The 22,035-nt window shown below is 39.4% G+C and overlaps 1 protein-coding gene across 1 annotated transcript in view; it reads left to right on the top strand.

Moving 5' to 3' along the window:
- COL25A1 (collagen type XXV alpha 1 chain) overlaps positions 1-22,035 on the top strand; it is a 503,765-nt gene that overhangs the window by 406,037 nt on the left and 75,693 nt on the right. Inside the window, exons 13-15 of the mRNA XM_086407020.1 lie at positions 10,807-10,860; positions 12,895-12,921; positions 15,565-15,609. Of these exons, the coding sequence (XP_086263146.1) occupies positions 10,807-10,860; positions 12,895-12,921; positions 15,565-15,609 (126 nt within the window). The remainder of the gene's footprint in view (positions 1-10,806; positions 10,861-12,894; positions 12,922-15,564; positions 15,610-22,035) is intronic.

Here is a 22,035-nt window from a genome sequence, read left to right as displayed (position 1 = left end):
ACAGATGCAAGAACTTGAGCACAGGACCCCAGAGCAGGTCCTGGGCTTCCATACTGGGTGAAATTGGGACTTGAAGCAAGTTTAATCAGATGTCGGAGGAACACGGAGCCACCACTGACATCTTTAGTCCAACAAAACAACAACTGCTACTAATAAAAGAACAACTAAATCTTAATCCTTTAAACCTGAGAGAGGGTAAGCACCTAATCTGCCCCTGAACACTGCATAGAATAAAAGCTAAACCCCATGGAAGCTCAGGCAATTTGCTCTGTGTCCCAGGACCAGAAGTAGAAAACTTAAATTAGATTGGAGGCTTCCTAATAAGCCGCTTTCTTATTTTATGCAAAAATGAAAGACAAAAGAAACCCAATAAATACGAATGAGTTCTTTAGACAAGTTATTCAAATAGAAGGAACACAAATTCCTTAGAACACAAATTCAAATAGAAGGGAATTGGAAGACCTGGGTTCTAATCTCACATCTGCCTCTTTGCAGCATTTTGTTTCTGAAAAAGGTACTTTCCCTCTCTGAGTGTGTTTCTTCATCTATCAAGAATGGCTCGCTTGGCTGCTTTCGACTAAAACATTGCCCCGGGACTTCCCCGGAAGTCCAGTGGTTAAGATTCTGTGCTTCCTCTGCAGGGGGCATGGGTTTGATCCATGGTCAGAGAAATAGGATCCCCCATATAAGATAATAAGAAATAAGATCCCCCATATTATCAATGATAATATTGTTCAAGTTGTCTAAGTCCTATTGATTTTATATTTAACTTGCTCTATTAATTACTGAGTGAGGGGTATTGAAAACTCCAACCATAATCATGGATTTGTCTGTTTCTCTTTGCAGTTCTATCAGTTTTTGTTTACATATTTTGAAGCTGTATTATTAGGTACATCAAAATTTAGGATTTCTATGCCCTCTTGATGAATTGACCCCATTGAAATGATCTTCCATATTCCTGGTAATGTTCTTTGCTTTGAAATCTACTTTGTCTGAAATTAATAGGTGGTGCTAGTGGAAAAGAACCCACCTGCCAATGCAGGACACATAAGAGATGTGGGTTCAATCCCCGGGTCGGGAAAATCCCTTGGAGGAAGACATGGCAACCCAGTCCAGTATTCATGCCTGGAGAATCCTATGGACAGAGGAGCCTGGAGGGCTACAGTTCATAGGGTTGCAAAGAGTCAGACAAGAATAAAACAACCTAGCATAAACTCAACTAGTGATAATCATCTTATAGGCAAAATTTTTTTTTGTCAGCATTTCTATGTGAGGTCAGCAGTGTTATTATTTCAAAAGTAGACAAGACATTACCCGCCCCTCCCCTCAAAAATACTATGATCATAATGCAAAATTTGATGAGAAGCACTGAGCTTCTCATGATCATAAATGCAAAATTTCTAAGCAAAATGTTAGTAAATCAAATCTAATAATAGTTTTTGATGTGCAGTTGGTTAACTCTGCCAATGTGGACCCCTCAGATACAGAGGACTGACTACGTGGAACTTGAGTATCTCTGGATTTTCGTATCCCTGGGAGTCCTGGAATCAATCCCCTGTGAATACCTAACAACAATTTTATGTAAAAACAGTAGCTTATCATGACCAGATGGCATTTATACCAGGAATTCAGGGTTGGTTTAGTATTTGAGAATCAATCAATGCAATTTTCCACATCAGCAGATTAAAAAAGAAAAACCATATGATCATATCAATTTATGCATAAAAAACATTTGACAGAATGTGCTTCCCTGGTGGCTCAGTTGGTAAAGAAGCCGCCTGCAATGCAGGAGACCGGGTTCAATTCCTGGATCAGGAAGATCCCCTGGAGAAGGAAATGGCAACCCACTCCAGTATTCTTGCCTGGAGAATCCCATGGACAGAGGAGCTTGGTGGGCTACAGTCCATGGGGTTGCAAAGAGTCAGACAGGACTGAGCAACTAAACCACCACCACGTATGTACATGTTGCCTATTTGTGAGTGCTTCTGCTTAGGGACATGCAGATGTTAGAGTGAGTCTGTAAGGTAAATGATGACACACGTAGGTTCTGGAAGGGTCTTGGAGGAACTTGAGATGACATGATAAATACACATCTGGCATTGTCCCAGCTGCTATTCCCCCTTCACTGAGGCACACAGGGAGAGGGGAGGAGCAGATGGAAGAGGGGCGATAACCGAATAGGTGGAAACGTTTATAATGGCTGGGTCCCCGTACTCACAGGCACAACTGTTGGAGCCTCCCGTCCCCCAGGCAGCCACTCTCCCCCGACAGAGTCCTGGCTCAGTGCTTCCCCTTGGCAGCCATGGACGTTCTGCTCATTCTCAGCATCCTGCCTCTCAGGGGACTCCTCCCGCCGTTCACTGACCCCAGGCTGTCCCTCTATTTTTCAACTTTATTTTAGACTGACCTGCGGAACGTGGATGTGTAACTGCTGGGTCAGTGTCTCTCCCATCTTCTTCCTGGGTCCCCGTCTCTTTTCCCACCGTTGCCTTTTGTCAAAGCTGAGACAAAGAGCTGTCTCTTGCACCAGAGTTGTTGGTCTTTTCCAATTTCCCAGCAGAGAAGACTTGCTGTCTCTAGCTCTCATCAGGCCTGTACAGGCTTCACATTTCCATATCGACTTAATGTATATTATTTGCATCTCCTGTATTCATTCATTCCTCCAATGTAGATGTACTGAACAATTATTATGCATAAGGTATAGTTCCAAGGCAATGTGGAAAGAGGAGTAAACAAGAGAAACCAAGTTCATATTCTGGTGGTGGAGAGGGGGTGGGCAATCGGGGCACCAGGTAAAATATAAAATGCCTGATCAAATTTGAATTTCAGATAAACAAACAGCCCATCATTTTTCATGTGCTATGTCTATTTGATACTTAGGATACATTTAATTAAAAATTCTTCTCTTTGTTGTTTATCCAAAGTTAACATTTAACTGGGTTTCTTATATTTTTATTTCCCAAATATGGCAATCCTAGTAGGGGAAACAGAAAAGAAAAAAATTTATCTTAGGTGGTAATTAGTGCAGTAGAGGAAGCAAAGTCAGATATAGGTGGACATCGGGAGTGGTGGTAATTAGGGTAGAATTCTGGACAGCCTCTGTAATAAGGGAACAGTTGTGCTAAGGATAGGAAGGTGAGACTCAATCCCTGGATATCAGAGGGAAGATGGTCCACAGGAGAGAAGCCCAAATGCAAAGACCCTGGTGGCTCCTGCTTAGTATCTGAGAACAAAGAGTTCAGTGTGGCTGGAGTGGTAGAAAGGGAGGTCAGAGAAACAGCAAAGCCAGATCTTGGCTGGGACCCTCACTCAGTGCGATGGAACAGCCTTGTCGAGAATGAAGGGAAGGAATTTATAAGCTTGCCTTGTTTTTCGGAGACTGTTGGAGGTGGGTGGGTGGCAAGGAGATGGGTTAGGAGATTGCTAGAGTCAGCCTCTAGCCCCACCCTGACTGTGGCTCCCCCAGCCCTTCGGCAGCCTCTGCTTCAGATCTGCCCTCTGCTTTCCACCTTGGCAGAGTCTTGGCAGAACTTGGCAGAGTCTGGTGATCGATTTTAACACCACAGTGGGCATCTCCATTCTGAAGTCTCGCTGTACGTTGACTTGCTTGAATACTGATGTGCTCATCCTCTGCTTCTAAATGCATTTGTTTATCATGCCTTATAATAATTACAGAATTTTATAGTTTGAACCAATGCTGTTTGATAGAAACATAAAACGAGCTCCAAAAACAAGCCATAAATGTAAATATGAACTTTCTAGTAGCTACATTTTTTAAAGTGTCTGAAAAGAATTTATTTAGAGCATGAGTGACACTTTAAAGTTAGGGGTAGGAGTCTTATTCTTTTTGTTTGTGTGCAGTAAAATGATACATTCTAGAAATTTCAAGGTCAAATATGTTGGTCATTTTCTACCTCCTGTGTTCAGCCGAGTTTGTGTTCATCCTCACTTGCATTGAGCTTCCCTGGTGGCTCAGATGGTAAAGCGTCTGCGTGCAATGTGGGAGACCCAGGTTTGATCCCTGTGTTGGGAAGATCTCCTGGAGAAGGAAATGGCAACCACTCCAGTATTCTTGCCTGAAGAATCCCACGGATGGAGGAGTCTGGTAGGCTACAGTCCACGGGGTCGCAAAGAGTCGGAAACGACTGAATGACTTCACTTCACTTGCGTTAGGGACTAGTGTGGGAGACTAAACTACGCTGAATTGCTTGCCTGCTTAGTCATGCCCAACTCTTTGCAACTCCATGCCTGCCCAGCTTCCCCTATCCATGGGATTTTTTTCCAGGCAGGAATACTGAAGTGGGTTACCATTTCCTCCCCCAGGCACTCTTTCCAACCCAAGGATCAACCCACATCTCCTGCATCTCTTGCATTGCAGGCGGATTCTTTACTGCTGAACCATCAGGGAAGCCTCTAGAGAAAGAGAATAAATAGAAATGGAGAACAGAAACCCCATTTTCCTGACTCTTTCCCGGATAGTTCCAGCTGGAAGTCCCCGTGGGCACTTCACTGCCTTCAGAGAATCCTCCTCTACCAAGGGTTATCTACCCAATAGCTGCCAAAGCTTCTCAAGCCCTGAAGCCTCACAAAAGGTTGCCCCCCTGCCCACCATGACTGCCTGCAGGAGAGGAAACACCAGCGGCCACTGAGATGCTTCTGTGAAGTGTCACTGTCAGGAGGAAAGACCCAGTCCATCCAGTGTTTTAAAGAGCTATCAGTGACCAGTGCTGCCCATTTTTAGTCTTTATTACACATATGCACCAACCACACCAACTCCAGAGGTAGGAGAATAGCCTTAAGACTGACACCATGTTTTGTTCAATATCACTCATTTCATTTGCTGCTGGTGCATGTTCTGGGCAGCAGCCCCGCCTTCTTATCTGCAAGGAGTATGTTCCAAGACCCATAGTGGATGCCTGAAACGGAGGAGAGTACTAAGCACTATGTATACCAGTTTTTTTCCTATATGTGCATGCCTATGATGAAGTTTAATGTAGAAATTAGATACAATAAGAGACTATCTGAACTGCTCACATTTGTGGCCATTATTAAGTAGAATGGGCTTCCCTGGTGGTTCAGACAGTAAGAATCTACCTGCAATATGGGAAACCGAGGATCAATCCCTGAATCAGGAAGATCATCTGGAGAAGGGGATGGCTACCCACTCCAGAATTCTTGACTGGAAAATTCTATAGACAGAGGAACCTGGCAGGCTACAGTCCATGGGGTTGCAAAGAGTTGGGCATGGCTGAGTGAATATTAAGTAAAGTAAGGATTACTCGAGCACAAGCACTGTGATGCTCAGACAGTCGATCTGATAATGTAGCCTGGCTACGAAGTGACTAGCTGGCAGGATATGCTGGACAAAGGGATAATTGATGTCCCAGGTGCAATGGAGCAGGATGACATCAGATTTTAGCATGCTACTCAAAACAGCACCCAGTTTAGAACTGTTTGTTTCTAGAATTTTCCTTTTGATATTTTCAGACCTTAGTTGACCATGGATAACTGAAACCTTGGGTAGCTCAGTGGTAAAGAACCCACCTGCCAATGCAGGTGATATAAGAAACGTTGGTTCAATCCCTGGGTCAGGAAGATGCCCTGAAGAAGGAAATGACAATCCACTCCAATATTCCTGCTTGGAAAATCCCATGGGCAGAGGAGCCTGGAAGGCTACAGTCCATGGGGTCCCTAAGAGTTGGACACGACTTAGTGACTAAACAATTGAAACTAAAGAAAACGAACCTAAGGATAAGGGGGGCAATTGCAATTATTTTCATCTTCTGTTTAGATGAGTTCTTTCTGAAAATGTAGTACTTAAAGGAAACAAATATATATTGACAAGGTGAATGTAAAATTATACTGTGCTAAAATTTTTAAGCAATAACTCATTTTAAATTCCCATTGTGATTGAAATGACAGGGAGCAGTATTACTACTAAATGACCTGTTTCTCTTTAGCACTCAGTTTTGTAAGGAAACTACATTCCTTTCTACCTTCAAGTATTCTTTCAAATTGCCCCTGAATAGCTGTACCTGAAATAATTGTAAAAGCCTTGAGTGAGTGTCTGGTTTAAAAAGAAAGAAAGTAGTGTCATCCTTCTCAAAAGGCAGTTCAACTTATTTTTAGCTTAAATGCACAAATTGTCATTTGGGAGTAATGCACTGGGAATTTAAAGTATAATAAAGAAAAATCCATCAATCTACCTGTAGTTAAGATGTTGGCTGCTATTTTTGTTTATTACCATCTTTATAATGTCCCTAGTACTTGTGAATATGAGATGCATTCAGAAACAGATGAATAAAATATCCAATAAACACGAGACTATTTCTCTACATGCATACACACACATACACATAAAACTTAATTCCTCTTTTTTTGGTCTATACTTTTCTGATATATTTCTCTGTATATGTACTTTTTATACTGTATTATGTACAACAATTAAGTAATGTAGCTGTAACTATTTGAGGAAACTCATGAGATTAATACGGAGAAGGCAATGGCACCCCACTCCAGTACTCTTGCCTGGAAAATCCCATGGATGGAGGAGCCTGGTGGGCTGCAGTCCATGGGGTCGTGAAGAGTTGAACACGACTGAACGACTTCACTTTCACTTTTCACTTTCATGCATTGGAGACGGAAATGGCAACCTACTCCAGTGTTCTTGCCTGGAGAATCCCAGGGACGGGGGAGCCCGGTGGGCTGCCGTCTATGGGGTCGCACAGAGTCGCACATGACTGAAGCGACTTAGCAGCAGCAGCAGCATGAGATTAATAATATTCTGTCCTCATATGCTAGAAAATACTAATACACTATATGATGTATGCTTTATTCTTCATTAAGACTCTCCTTTGATTTCTATTTATTATGCCTCTTTATGAAGAAAATTTTGCTCAAAGAAAAAAGTTCCATCTCAATTAGATATCCTTTTAAGTTATTTATGTAGATATCTCTTTTCTCACTCAAAAATAAGCTCTCTGGGCACAGGCACCTGTCATATCTATTTCATCTTTATATCCCAGGAAACACTGCTCAGAGTAAAACATGTAGTAAATCTTCACTAAATGTTAATTGAATGAATTAATGTCTTCCAGAATCCCACTGCTTGGCCTTGGTACTCAAAGTTGTACAATGTTTCATCTGTAACATTACTTTACCATAACCTGGGAAGCTAAATTTGAACAATAATAGAATGTTTCATAACCTCCTAATCTGAATTTGAGTGTATTTTCTTTATTATAACTTTTTAGAAAGGTAAAATGCTATGAGTCACTTTTCCTTCTTTTTATCTTGCCTTGCTTCATTCAGGAAACAGCCTTATTCACTTTTTAGCTTTAAAATCTTGCTGGATACCTATTTAACCTTACAAGGGATAAATGTAGAACTGAACTTTAGGAAGTTCTTATTTGTACTCATTAAAATAGCCACAAAAGTAATTAAGATTATGATATACAATGCTGATGAAGTTGGGAAAAAGTAACAGAGTAGGTGCCTGGAAAAGCAGATAAAGCTCAGATCCTGTTTGGAAAGCAACTTAGAAATATTTACATAGATGTTTAATTTATCTTTAATAGCAAAGTTTGGAAACAATGTAAGTATTCAACAATTTGGGGCAGGTTAAACAAATGATCAGACCTGACTTTGATAGATGATAAACTATTTATAAGACACAAATACTGTGTAAAACCAAACATGCAGTATAAAATAATAAAAAATCAGTACGTCAAACTATGTAATAAGTTTACAATTGCTTGAAATATGTAAGCATAAATTTAAGAGACTAGAAGGAAATAGGACAAAATGAAAACAGTTATAGAGTGATGGGATTATGGATGCAATGTTTTGCTTCCTTTTACGTTAAAAGATTATTTTAACAAAACATAAAATCAAAGGAAAAAAAGGATCAAGTTTTAGTCCCTCGATGTTCATATTTTAAGAAGGATGTTATGCAGATACCTAAGCATTTGTCTCCCGTGCTTCAAAATCTCAGCATGTATTTCGTCTGGTTCCAGGGGCTTAACCATTAAAAAAAAAATAATTCTGGCTACCATAGTTATTCTTTGAAAGTCTAAACAAAGTTTGTATTGTTCCCTGGCAGCATTTCTTGTTTGCATTAAACCATGAGTTATGATATTAGTGCATCCTGTTGTAGGTTCTTTGAAGAAGCAGACTCCGTAGCTCTTTTTATGGTTACACAGTAAATGAGAGTCCTCTTTAGGGGTGTATTCCATTTCCTATGGAGTTCTTACCCTTGTGTGCGCTCAGTCACTCAGTTGTGTCTGACTCTTTGCGACCCCATGGACTGTGTGATCCACCAGACTCCTCCATGGAATTTTCCAGGCAAGAATACTGAAGCAAGTTGCCGTCTCCTCCTCCAGGGGATCTTCTATTCTTACCCTTAGTGAAACTGAGTGAAGTCGCTCAGTCGTGCCCGACCCTTTGCGACCCCATGGATAGTAGCCTGCACCAAGCTCCTCCGTCCATGGGATTTTCAAGGCAAGAGTACTGGAGTGGGTTGCCATTTCCTTCTCCAGGCAATCTTCCCAACCCAGGGATCGAACCCAGGTCTCTCACATTGTAGACAGACGCTTTACCGTCTGAGCCACCTACAAAGGGCATATCAAAATTTTCTTATAATGGCCATCATTATTCTAAGTCAACATGTTTGCCATTTTCTCGAAGAAAATGCAAATGATTGCAATGTAACTTTATAGAGGAAGAAGAATTTCTTCCATGAGTTAAGACATTAACAATTATAGTACAATAAGCCAGTATAATCGTAAAACATTTTTTGCCCTTTTAGAAAGACACTATATGCTTCACATTGCCTAGTTTTATCTGGTAGGTGTACAAAATCATCTTTAAATAAGTTACATTTAGTCCAAGTTTGTATACATTCTGGAGGTCATTTATTAATGAGGAGTATAAACCAAATGATAATGAGGATAGAAATATTCATCACCAGCCCTCCCAATTTCTAGATGCATTCATTCACCAATGCATAATTGTATTAAGAGCACAACCTCTTAAGGCAGAGTTGTGTAAATCTGGAAAAATTACTTTACCTTTCTGTGCCTTAGTTTCTTCACCTGTTAAAGAGAAATAAAGATAGTACTTATCTCATAGAAATTTGTGAGAATTAAGTGAGTTAATGAATGTAAAATTCCTGGCACTTAAAAAATGTTACCATTTTACTAGGGTATGTGTTTTTGAAGGTAACAGCGCAGATATTAAAATGTCACAATTTCTGCCCTCCGGGCAGCTTAGAAGTGAAAGTGAAAGTCATTCAGTCATGTCTGACTCTTTGTGACCCCATGAACTATACAGTCCATGGAATTCTCCAGGCCAGAATACCGGAGTGGGTAGCCTTTCCCTTCTCCAGGGGATCTTCCCAACCCAGGGATCGAAGCCAGGTGTCCCGCATTGCAGGCGGATTCTCTACCAGCTTAGCCACGAGGGAAGCCTGAGTATACTTGAGTGGGTAGCCTATCCCTTCTCCAGCGGATCTTCCTGACCCAGGTATTGAACCAGGGTCTCCTACATTGCAGGCAGATTCTTTACCAACTGACTTATCAGGAAAGTCCTAAGTCAGGCAGCTTAGAGAACATTCTTAAAAAATCAACTAAATTTGCTATGAACCTAAAACTGCTCTAAAAAATAGTCAACTTAAAAAGAAAAAAAAAATCAACTAAGGAGCAGCTTTTTAACCCTCGGTGGAAAGAAACTTGCCCAGTAGTTGAAGCACATAATAAATGACTTGGGAATGTTTTTACATGAAATTCTAGTTGCTGTACTTTTAAGCTTCATGGAAATAACAAAAGCCACACTGCTTTCTGTCTTCTCCCAGTTTTATTGAGTTACAATTGACATATGACATTGAATTAGTTTTAAGTGTATACCATAATGATTTGATATGTGTATATGTTGTGAAATGATTACCACAATAAGTTTGGTTAACATCCATCATCTCACATAGTTACATTTTTTTTCCTTGTGGTGAGAACTTTTAAGACCTACTCTCTTAACAGCTTTCAAATATACCATAGAGTATTGTTAACTGCAGTCATCATGAAGAATATTTTTCCTTTGCTTCTGAGCACTTGAAAAGATTTTTCCTCTTCTTCTTTGGAAAACAATTGTTGGTTCAGAGTCTAGAAAGACTGATATACCTCGTTATCTTTCTGAAATGTGTAATCTTTCTAGCTAATAGCCATCATCATTTTCTCAAATGTCTGTCACTCAATATGACAATGAAAACCACAACTGTGAATGTTTATTTTAATCATTTTTACAATGAAACTGGGGAGAGAAATCAAAGGCATCTTTATTTTTGTGTCAGATGTGTCTAAAGGAATTAAGTAGATGTGTGTATGCTTCAAGATTTAGGTTTGGAGATGCTCATTTTCCTTAATTCTAATAAATACAATGATTTAGTCTCTGTTTTCCTGAGCTGAGGAATCGCTTGAAAATTCTCCATCAAGTCTTAAATTTTCAGATGTCTTTTACTCATTCAGCAAATATTCACTTGGTGTACCTAGCACCGTGCTAGATATTCATTTCCACTGGTAATTTGCTTTTGCTTTCTTAGTGAAGAAAAGACTGAACACAAGAAAATTAGTCTTCTTATATCCCTGGTCCATAGTGCATAGAATTTTGGCCCAAACAAGCTAACTTGTATAACTAGTTTCACATACTATGTACTTCTTGAGTATTATTGGATGGTTGGTTATATCCTCTAACAATCTGTATAACATGTTGACTTTGTGTGCTTTACTTAGTAGTATCTTTTTTTTTTATTTTGAGGGTGAACCCGGGTTGCCTGGAGCAGTAGGACAGAATGGAATACCAGGGCTAAAGGTCGGTACGAAGAAAACCAAGCAGAGTCATTTGGGCATGATTTTTCATGAAATTTTAAGCTGTTACAATTTTTTATATCCCACTGGTTTTACTTGGATGGAATCTCTTGTCCATAGTAAAATATGTTATAGTATAAAACTTTGTGACTAAAGAACAAATGATGTTCATGATTCTCATTACATTAAAAACACACAGAGAGTGTAGGATATGATTGTCTACACTCTGACTTCTGGGATATTTAACGTGAGAAAGCCTGTATTTCAAATATGACTCTTGTCATTTTCCCACTTGATGAATGTATTAAAACATAGGTCATGTCCACACTACCAACGTTCGCGTAATTTTTAGGAGACACACTAAAGGAAATGTTTACAGTGTCACTGTGACTTGTCCTCAAGATTTGGCCGCCTCTAAAACTTACATAACCCAACAAGTTAATCAAATGAAAAGCATAAGAAAAATGGGGCATGTTTGAAATTGAAAAATGGATGTAGTCTGCGTTACTAAATAGGAAAAAAATGCAATGGAGATTTGGGGGGTGATTCCAAATTTCCTTTGTTTCTGAAGAACAAATGAATCAGTTAAGTATAAAAAGATTGGTGACAGTTTAGTTTAAACCAGATAAGCAGACAAATCCCAAATCCTTTGATGAGTGACCATCCCTTGAAGTACAGAACTAATGTCTAATCCCATCAGCTGTGCTGCTGTGTATCCATACCCACAGATGCCCGTCAGCTGATTTTACAGATCACATTGCTATTGACAGGCGCCTAGAACAGACCTAAAATTTATAGACCTGTCCTTTGTCCTGCAGGAGAGGAAGGAAAATATTCCTTCTGGGACTACAGCCATTTTCCTGTCTTCTTCCCTCTCTAGCTCCATGCTAAAAAGTCAAATGATAAGAGTTAATGCTTAATGCTTGTTCTCAGTACTGTTCTTCTGTTGCCTAGCAACCATCAGGATGGTTGTTAAGCAGTGAAAGGTAACCAGAAATTCAAAAAGCCAAAGGGTCCAGCCAAGTTTCAGGGAGTGAAAAGAGTGTTGCCTTCAAACTGACTTTAAGAGTGCATTAGGATTTTTAAAAAATGCAATAACCACCTTAAAAATAATTTTTAAAACAGTGTGACCTTATTGCAACACTTCCTCAAGCTTTTCTTAAGAAGGGTATTATTGTAATGTGTGTGATTTGCTGTAGATTTACTCTCTGATTCTGTTCCCTGTCTCTTCCTGGGTAAAATGAAAATGAGACTCTTTTCAGAACACAGTTTTGCGTTTTCGTCTTTGTACTGTCATGATCATCGTTTTTGCATAAAGACATCTCTCCTAAACTCACTTAGATTCTGCCTCAATCTAGTATCTTTTCTGAAAAAACTAATGACTCCTAAAGTACACCTGATTTAGACATGGTGGCTAACAAGAGATTGAAGAGCATTCGTGATGTTGTGAAAGGGTCCAAGTTCAGGCCTTAGTCATGTCAGGGCAAGATATTCTGGTGAACTACACTGGTACTCCAGACCCCAGAAATAATCCATGCACCAGGGGGTGCTTTGAATGAAAGATTTCACGAAGGGATGTGCTAGCTCACCTTACTGAGTCTGAGTCTGGTCGGAATAAGATGTCATAATCTCAGAATTGCCTCAACATTGCTCTCCTTAGTGCCCTAAAAGCCAGGCTTTGCTGATCATCTTTAGTCCTCAAAAGAAAAGAATTAAGGTGATATTTGCTATTGATATCCATATTCAATTTTCCAGGAAATTCATCATTTGCTTTTAGAAAGCAACTGAAATGGCAACCCACTCCAGTACTCTTGCCTGGAGAATCCCATGGAGGGAGGAGCCTAGTAGGCTACAGTCCATGGGGTTGCAAAGAGACGGACACGACTGAGCGACTTCACTTTCACTTTCACTATATATTAGCAAAATAGAAAATATCACATATAATTTAACTAGTATTCTCAATATTTGATTTTGTTTAATGTTGCTTAATTAGGTGTTTTATAATTTAATGTGTCACTCACTTTGTCCTTTTGTGCAGGGAGAACCTGGAGAACAAGGAGTAAAGGTGAGATGATTCTGCCTGTTTTTCATCTCCTCCCCCAAGAGGTACCAAACTAAACTGTATTTATATGTGGATGGATAGATAAGTACAGGTATACAAGTATATCTTGGAGATATTGCAGGTTCCATTCCACATCACAGCAATAAAGTGTATATTGCAATAAAATGAAGCACATGAATTTTTGGTTTCTCGGAGCACATAAAAGTTATGCTATACCGTAATCCTCTAAGAGTTCAATAGCATTATAACTCCAAAACAGTATGTATATCTTAATTGAAAAATGATGCTGTTAGAAAAATGGTGCCTTTTGTCTTGCTTGATACATAGTTGCCACAAATCTTCAATTTGTAAAAAATGCGGTGTCTTCGAGGTGCGATAAAGCAAAGCGCAATAAACAAGCTATGCCTAGATATAGATGTAGATAGATATACTGGCCACTGTTTCTTTCAAACTGCTAATTAATGGAAGGAGAAAGTAGGGTGATTCTTATGTATGTTCAGAAGTTTGGGTAGAAAGATTTAAAGAAAGGAGAAAGCAAATGTAAACATTCTGTGTCAGGCTTTAAAATGGCTTTCAAAAACCTCTAGGCCTGCAAAATTTCTGTTCTGCCTGCTTGCCGATGCCATTCCAGTACTGTTCTAAGCATCCGTACCTCTATTACTTCTTAGGTCACTAGGTTAAAGGGATACAGATGTTTACCTGCAACAAACATACTGAAAGTTGTCCCACAAAGAATTCCCATAAAAACCTAAAAAGAGAAACAAAAGGAGAAGCAGAGTGCGTGTGTTTAATTTCTCTCAGACAGACACCCTTCTTCCCACTTTGGGGAATGTTCTCTCGCTATGTACTTTACCGGTATTTAAACGTGTGTTGTCTGTGTAGGCAATCGCCAAGGTATCACATAATGCTCTTCATAAGTGGCATGATCTTTCTGACAAATCAGTATCATCACCACTAACCCCAAAAGAAATACATCTACAGATCCAGCAAGCTTTGTGAATTTAACTGTATTTTTGACCATTGTAAAACAAAAATAAAAGACATTGATTTAAACGGAAGGTGAGCAAAGCAGAAGGGTGGCTTTGCTCAGTCAAACCCTTTGCCTCCTGACCTCTCTGAACCAGTTTTCCTAATAAGAAAGTTTGTTTTATTTGTTTTGTTTTTTAACAAAGGGATTTCCAAGCAATTTTTTAAAGCATGCTAATGGGCTGCCTATCAAAAATCCTTCATAACTGATAATCAGTATATTTATTTGGCATCCAACCAGTTCATGGTAATTAATGTGAAATTAATTAGTCATCAGATGACTCTTTTGTGTGGAAAGTAAGGAGGGGAAAGCAGCAGTGCCAGCATGGCTCCAGGGGCTCGTGGGATAAAGTGACTCAGACTCCCGGGCGCTCTGGTGTGCCCGTCTCCATAAAAGAATTCCCGGGCAGGTTAGCCTCATGCTTATTTGAAACAAGAAGAGAAACCGAAGAGAAAACGTTAAAATCTCCCATTCTCAACACTCCTTCTTCTCTCAGGGAGGTCATTATCAATAGCTTCTCTCTTATTTTATGGAAAATGTTAAATGATAGAAACGGGACCTCCTATGGGAGCCAGAAGGGTATTCTTAGGGAATACAAGAACTTTATTGTTACTGCTAATGGCCACCATTAACAGCTTATGTTGTGTCAGACATGGTCCTAGTTGCTTTAGACACAGGAATTATTTCTTATAACCCTGTAAAATATTCTTGTCCTGTGTTGCACAGGAGAAACTTGATGCAAATAGATTTTCACTTGCCCGTTAGGTACTGGAGCTGGGCTAGGTCTCAGGCTCCAAAGTCTGTGATGTTTCCACTAGAACATGCTGTGTGACTTAAAGAATTCGGAATTTAGGACACAAAACATGGATAATACACAAATGACTTGTTTTCTACTACATTGCTTTGTGGGTAGAAAGGAGATATCAGTGACAAAATAGGCATAGGAGCTCTCAAAACTAACAAAGGAAGCATGAACTCCTCAGATTACTTTGCTATGAGTTTTGAAGATTCTCTAATAAGGTAAAAATTTTATTTATTGACTTTATTAAAACATTTATTTCTCAATGCAAAACATGTATGCCCAGATAAGTCAATATTCACTGCACAGTTTTGAGGGCTGTGTCATGCACTTTGAGAGCCTAGAGATTTGAGAGGGGCTCGAAGACAGAGTAGAATTTACACAGATGGAAGGGAAAGGAGAGGGCAGGAGTCCAGGAATCAGGAATGGGACAAAGAAGGAGACAGAAGGGATAAAGCAGAAAGCATATGGACGGAATCAGGAGAAAGTCTTTGTTAGAGTGACTGTCTGAGCAGAGGAAGCAGAAAGCAGCTCTAAGTGCCAGAATAAGCTATTAAAAGTCAGAGAAATTACTTTCTGTTAATTTCATGGAGTAGTTTAAAACTATTCAGTCATCTTCATTGTAATAAAGTTTATTTGGACGGGTTGATATCAAGCAGTTGGTCAAGTAAGGTACATTAGCTCTGTTGAACATTTACAACAGCTATTAATATATAGTGCCTCTGAAAGGAAATTTAAAATAAGGAAAACTCAAAATAAGGATACTCATTGCTGAGTATCACCACTATGTTTTCATATATTTCTTTTCTCCCCCGCTTAGGGAGATGCTGGAGAGAATGGCCCCAAAGGTGACACAGGCGAAAAGGTACAGTGTTTTTCAAAAATAGGAGAGCATGTATATGAGCAAGAATATTATTTCATTTACATGAAATGGGAGATTTTGAGAAAGTTGAGAGATCATAGCTTAATATGACAAGATCAGAGATAATTTTACAAGATTAGCAAGCATTTAAATATTTAATTGATAAGAAGTGATTATTCTAGCTACAAATTTAAATATTTTAAAAGTAAAATGGTACTTCAAAAATTCTAGAAAATGCGTAGCTGGGTTTCTAGTAATATGACTCAAGACAAAAACACCCCCCTATTTATGTGTAAATGGAGCACTCCTTTTATACACAGAGACGTAAAAACAGAGTTCCTAAAGTGACTCCATTTGTCCCAGCTTTAGGACGGAAGATTGCAGGACTGGGATGAGATGTAAGAGTTTGATAAAAGTTAGTGTCCCTTGATTAGAACCTCTAATGCAGTCTTGAAAATTTTCCTCGACTTAAAATGTACCGAACCCGAATATTTTGTCAGCTTTCATATTGTCCTTTTTAAAAATTTTTCAACCGTTATTAGCCTTTATATTGCAGTGATCTTTGGTTCATCTTCCTACCTCGTGTTTTTTTCCCCAGGCTATCACAGCTTTTGCTTGGTTTCTTACTCCACAGACGTCTCTGACATAGAAAGGAAATTTTTTCTTCGTTTGTGGTATATGTTAAGAATTGTGGAACATGTGTGCTCAGTCCTGCAGTTGTGTCTGACTGTTTGACCTCAAGAACTGTAGCTGACCAGGCTCCTCTCTCCATGGGATTTCCCAGGAAAAATACTAGAGCGGGTTGCCATTTCCTGCTCCAGGCATCTTCCCAACCCAGGGATCAAACCCAAATCTCTTGCATCTCCTGCATTGGCAGGCAGGTTCTTTACCACTAACACCACCTGGAAAGCCCAGATGAAAATGGAATAGTCAGATTTAATGTAAATTGGGCTAATTGATGAGACAAAGAACGATTCATTTAGGCTTATAGTTGAGAATAGGAATGGTCTAATTTGAAAATTATTACTGTACAGATGGATAATTGTAAGTCATAAAACCATACCCATAAAATAAAGAGAAATTTGTCTTTCTTATTCTTATAAATATTAATATAAATATGGCGTGGGTGGTAGGTAGGGATAGATTAATGATAGTGTCACTGAGTAGCAATTGTGTTTGTATTCAAGGGGTAGTCTAGAAGTTCTCTGGCACCAGATGGCTCAGTGGTGAAGAACCCGCCTGCCAATGCAGGAGACACAGAAGACAGGGATTCGATCCCTGGGTTGGGAAGATCTGCTTGAGTAGGAAATGGCAACCTGCTCCAGTACTCTTGCCTGGGAAATTCCACGGGCAGAAGAATCTGGTGGGTTACAGTCCGTGGGGTTGCAAAGAGTCAGACGCAACTGAGCACACACACAGTCTAGATGTTAGGATAGACTGTCAGTTTCTTGCAGACCAGGGTTTCTTAACCTCAGCACTACTGACACTCAGTTCAGTTCAGTTCAGTTGCTCAGTCGTGTCCGACTCTTTGCGACCCCATGAATCACAGCATGCCAGGCCTCCCTGTCCATCACCAACTCCTGGAGTTCACTCAGACTCATGTCCATCGAGTCAGTGATGCCGTCCAGCCATCTCATCCTCTGTCGTCCCCTTCTCCTCTTGCCCCCAATCCCTCCCAGCATCAGAGTCTTTTCCAGTGAGTCAACTCTTTGCATGAGGTGGCCAGAGTACTGGAGTTTCAGCTTTAGCATCATTCCTTCCAAAGAAATCCCAGGGCTGATCTCCTTCAGAATGGACTGGTTGGATCTCCTTGCAGTCCAAGGGACTCTCAAGAGTCTTCTCCAACACCACAGTTCAAAAGCATCAATTCTACTGAGAGTCAGAGCTGGATAATTCTCCATGGGGTAAATGTCGGATGTCTAGCGTCGTTCCTGGCCTCCCCCACTAGATGCCAATAGCATTCCCAAGTTGCAGCAACCAACCTTGTCTCCAGAGCTTACCAGTTGTCCCCTGGGGAACAAAATTACCCCGCATTGAGAACCACTGCTGTAACCCATCTTATTATCTGTTAGATTCAAGTGTCACACTGCAATCCACCACAACACGAGTATGTTTTAATACTAATGAGGTCAATGATATACCTCTATGACTTTTTGAAGTAAAAATTTCAAACCCCAGATCTATAAACATGGATGTTATATTTAACTTTCTTGTTGTGCTTAAAAGCAGAGGTCAGCAAACGTTCCCTGTAAAGGACCAGAAAACGAATCCTTTAGTTTCTGTGGGCCATATGGTGTCTGTCACAACTACTCAACTCTGTCATCGTAGCATGAGAGCAACCGTAGACAATATGTATACTGATGAGAGTGGCTCTATTCCAATAAAACTTTATTTCTGGACATTGAAATTTTAATTTCATGTGCTTTTCACATGTTATGAAATATTCTTTCGACTTTTTTTAACCATTTAAAATGCAAAAACCATTCTTAGCTCTTGGGCCACGCAAAAACAGGTGGCTAGCTGCATTTGGCCCTCCCAGGCCATAATTGCCAACCTCTGCTTGAAGAAAGGAAATTTTCTAAACAGAGAGCAGTTTCTTCAAGTGAAAACAATCTATGCCAAGTCTGAGCTACGCCTATGTGGATTTCTGTAGAGAGGTTTAAGCTTTAGAAGATGTATTTTTAGAGCTTCATATTTTGAATGTAGGCCAATAATTATTTCACACATTTTTAAAATTTAACATTGTAATACTAAAGCAACTTTTTTACTTTGTAAAGGCTAAATTCATCTCAAAGGAATACTGTTCTTATTTTTTATATTAATGCAAATCATTTACCATACCGACTCACACATAGTAAACTCTCAATAAATGTCAGCTTTCTTACCACATGGAAATGGAAATCAACTAGATTGGTTATTTTTCTTTTTTATCAAAAAGTTTTATTAGTCAATTGAAATTAGGTACAAGAAATGCTTCAGTTAAAATGGAAATCATTTCTATAAACTTTCAATGAGTCTAAACAGAGGGTTGTAAATAGGAATATGTAACATATAATATGTAATCTGACCTGTAGCATTCATTCCCAAGAATGCTGTAATTGGAATATAATTTTTGATGTGTTTTTTAAACATTTCCTGCTTCTGTCATATAATTTGTTTCCAGCATGTTAGAAACACTCTTCTCACGGCCTTTGGGTTCAGTATGTGAAACTCATTCATCATTTACCAAGTTTGAGATGTAAAATCAAAAAATGCTTCTTTTCTGCCATTGATGTAGTAAATTACGTCATCGGCTGATTCACTTTAATAGAATTTTTTTCCCTTTGATCCAACTCTGCCTTTGGATGGTAAAGCAATCTAAACCTTTTCAGACTGGTCATCTGGAAATGCTGTGGGACTGTTAAAAACCTCAGGACTGGGTTTTCTCTGTGGCCAGCAGCTACGATGCACTCTGGACTTATGACCTGCCAAAGACTGATTTTAATCATACGTGGAGTTACTGAGGGAAGGTTAGATTCTGCTCTTGGAGTGTTAACCTCACCAACTAACGTAGAAATGGATTTCTTACCTTTTATTCCCACACTTGAAAGTAAATGTTGGTGCATTTAAGTCATTCGGTCATCTCTGACTCTTTGCAACCCTGTGGACTGTAGCCCACCAGACTCTTCTGTCCATGGGATTCTCCAGGCAAGAATACTGGAGTGGGTTGGCATACCCTCTGCCAGGGGATCTTCCCAACAGGGATCAAACCTGCATCTCTTGGGTCTCCTGCATTGGCAGGCAGGCTCTATACATATATACCATTGATTACCATAGGCCATTGGTATCCCAAGGGGATTGATTCCAGGATCCTCGAAGATATCAAAATCCTAGGATGTCCCTTATTTAAAGTGGGGTAAAATTTTCCTATAACCCATGAACTTTCTCCCATATTCAGTTGACCCTTTAACAATGTGGGCCTTAGGGGTACTGAGACTCAGCCACGTTCGAAAATTAGGATATAATTTTATAAAAGACCCACCTTCTACATGCTTCCTTCATATCCCCATTTCCTCCATATGTGGTTCTGCATCTGCTAAATTCAACCAACTGCAGATCATGTGGTACTACATTATTTACTATAGATGTTTTTGAAAAAAAAATCCACATACAAATGGACTTTTGCAGTTTAAACTCATGCTGTTCAAAGGTCAACTGTACTTTAAAAAGCATCTCTAGATCACTTATTATACCTAATACTATGTAAACAGTTGCCGGGGACCCAGGAATTCAAGTTTTGCTTTTTGGAATTTCCTGTAATTTTTTTTCCCCTAATATTTTTGATCTGAAGTTGAGTGAATCCACAGATGCAGAACCCAGGGGTATCGAGGGGCAACTGTATTATAAGCACAGAACAAGGACAGGGTTTGAAACTTTGTCTCCCTCTCTCCTAGTATCCCTGCATCCAGAGCATGGCTGGCACAAAACCGATGCTCAATAAGTACTTACTGAATGAATTAATGAGTGATAGAAATGTCCCCACATTCACTTCATTTATCTACATATCAATGTTGTGTTTAAAAATAATCACAGCCCAAGACAGAAAGTTTCTGTACTTGACTAATTGATTTGTTGTTGTTCAGTCCCTAAGTCATGTCCAACTGTGACTCCATGGACTACAACACACCAAGTTCCCCTGTCTCCCTGGGTTTGCTCAGATTCATGTCCATTGAGTGAGTCAGTGATGCTGTCTAACCATCTCATCCTCTGCCACCCCCTTCTCCTTTTGCCTTCAGTCTTTCCCAGCATCAAGTTCTTTTCCATCAGGGCCTTGTAATGATCAATAGCAAAATCAAATTCATTTACGTCAAGTGTCTTCTAAAAGTATTTTTCATTTTATGATTTGCCCTGCAGATTTACCCTTTCATTTCAAAACCAACGGATTTATGAAGCTAAGAGTATACTTAGAGAGACACAGTTGGGTGTTTTTCCTACTTTAATCCCGTATTCATTTTTACTTTTAGAGGAAAGAGGATTATAAACACTGTTTTATTTTCACTACTTGCAGCATCATCCTTTAAAATGTTTAACTTAGAAATGTCTTCCAGCAGTTGCCTTGCCACTTTCTAAAAGTTATAAAAATTCCTTGAGATTTCACAGTTCTAATTTTTGAAAAGAAAATTGAAATATCACTTATAGTTATCCATCAAACAAAACTACTCCAATGTCCACAAATAAATCAGCCTTTCAGGAAACTGACCTTTTCTTCATATTCCCTTTCTCTGAGAACTAAATCTAGCCCTTATTCTCACTAGTGGATTATCCTGTCACTTTCTGCCTTCAATGCTGGAGACCTGGGTTCGATCCCTGGGTTGGGAAGATCCCCTGGAGAAGGGAAAGGCTACCCACTCCAGTATTCTGGCCTGGAGAATTCTATGGACTGTATAGTCCGTGGAGTCACAAAGAGTCGGACACAGCTGAGCGACTTTCACTTTCACTTTCTATTAAAACACTGGAATGAAAAAGTTTTTATCTACAGTTAATACAAGCAACTTCCTTTTATTTACAAGTTTACTACAACCATTATGCCTTATTGTCAAAATGAGATAAACCAGTAATTCTTCTCTTATTCTAATAAAAAAGAAAGCACATGGCAGTAGCATTTAAGAAGTCCAAAATTTACTTAGCCTCAAGTTGCTTCAATATCCTCATCTATTGAGAGTAGTAATATCTGTCCTATCTCTTGGGAGGGTTGTGAGGTAAAAATGAGATGAAAAAAAGGGACTTAGCAAAGTCAAACTTGCTTTTATGAATACAAAGGTCTCATTGTGCAAACTATTGCGGCCCTGACTCATTGGTGTTGATGGCTCTCAGATTTGATTTAGTAGAAATAGAAATAAGTGCTATTTTATTAACCACATTTATTTCACTTCCCATTCAGAGCTCAATTCAGTGTTAATGTTGGGGAAAAGAAACCAGTATCATTTTACAGTAAGACAGTATTTGGGGTCCTCTTCTATATGTTTCATCATATTTTAATTTTTCGTTGAGTAATAGCAACTACAAATGTCAAAGAAAATCATATGTTTCCTCAAATAAGCTACTTTATTATTTCCTTCTCCTTCCTAAGCTCTTTTTTTTTCCTTCCTCAAGGTTTTTGTGTTTTTCATTTTGATTCTTGACTATTGACCTGCTGGAAACCATTCTTTCTGAGATATGTTCATTCATTCACTATATATGTATCCAGCGTATTTTATTTAGACACTGAATAAAAATAGGTACTGAGCCTGCCCACATGTGGCTGATCTCCTGATGGAGGGACGAAGAAAGACTCGGCAGAAAACACACACAAATCCATAGGTAGTGAGCGTGCAGGACACGTAGAGATGTGCGGAGTGAGATGTGGATATGAGGGGCGAGTGTCTAGGTTGGTCGGTGAGGAGTTGAGGC

This window comes from Bos grunniens, chromosome 6 (genome assembly GCF_055505025.1).
Source record: "Bos grunniens cultivar Pamir isolate PY7600 chromosome 6, Bosgru_T2T1.0, whole genome shotgun sequence".
Classification (NCBI taxonomy): Eukaryota; Metazoa; Chordata; class Mammalia; order Artiodactyla; family Bovidae; genus Bos; species Bos grunniens.
Note: the sequence above shows the minus strand (reverse complement) of the source record. Positions and strands in the feature narration are given on the sequence as shown.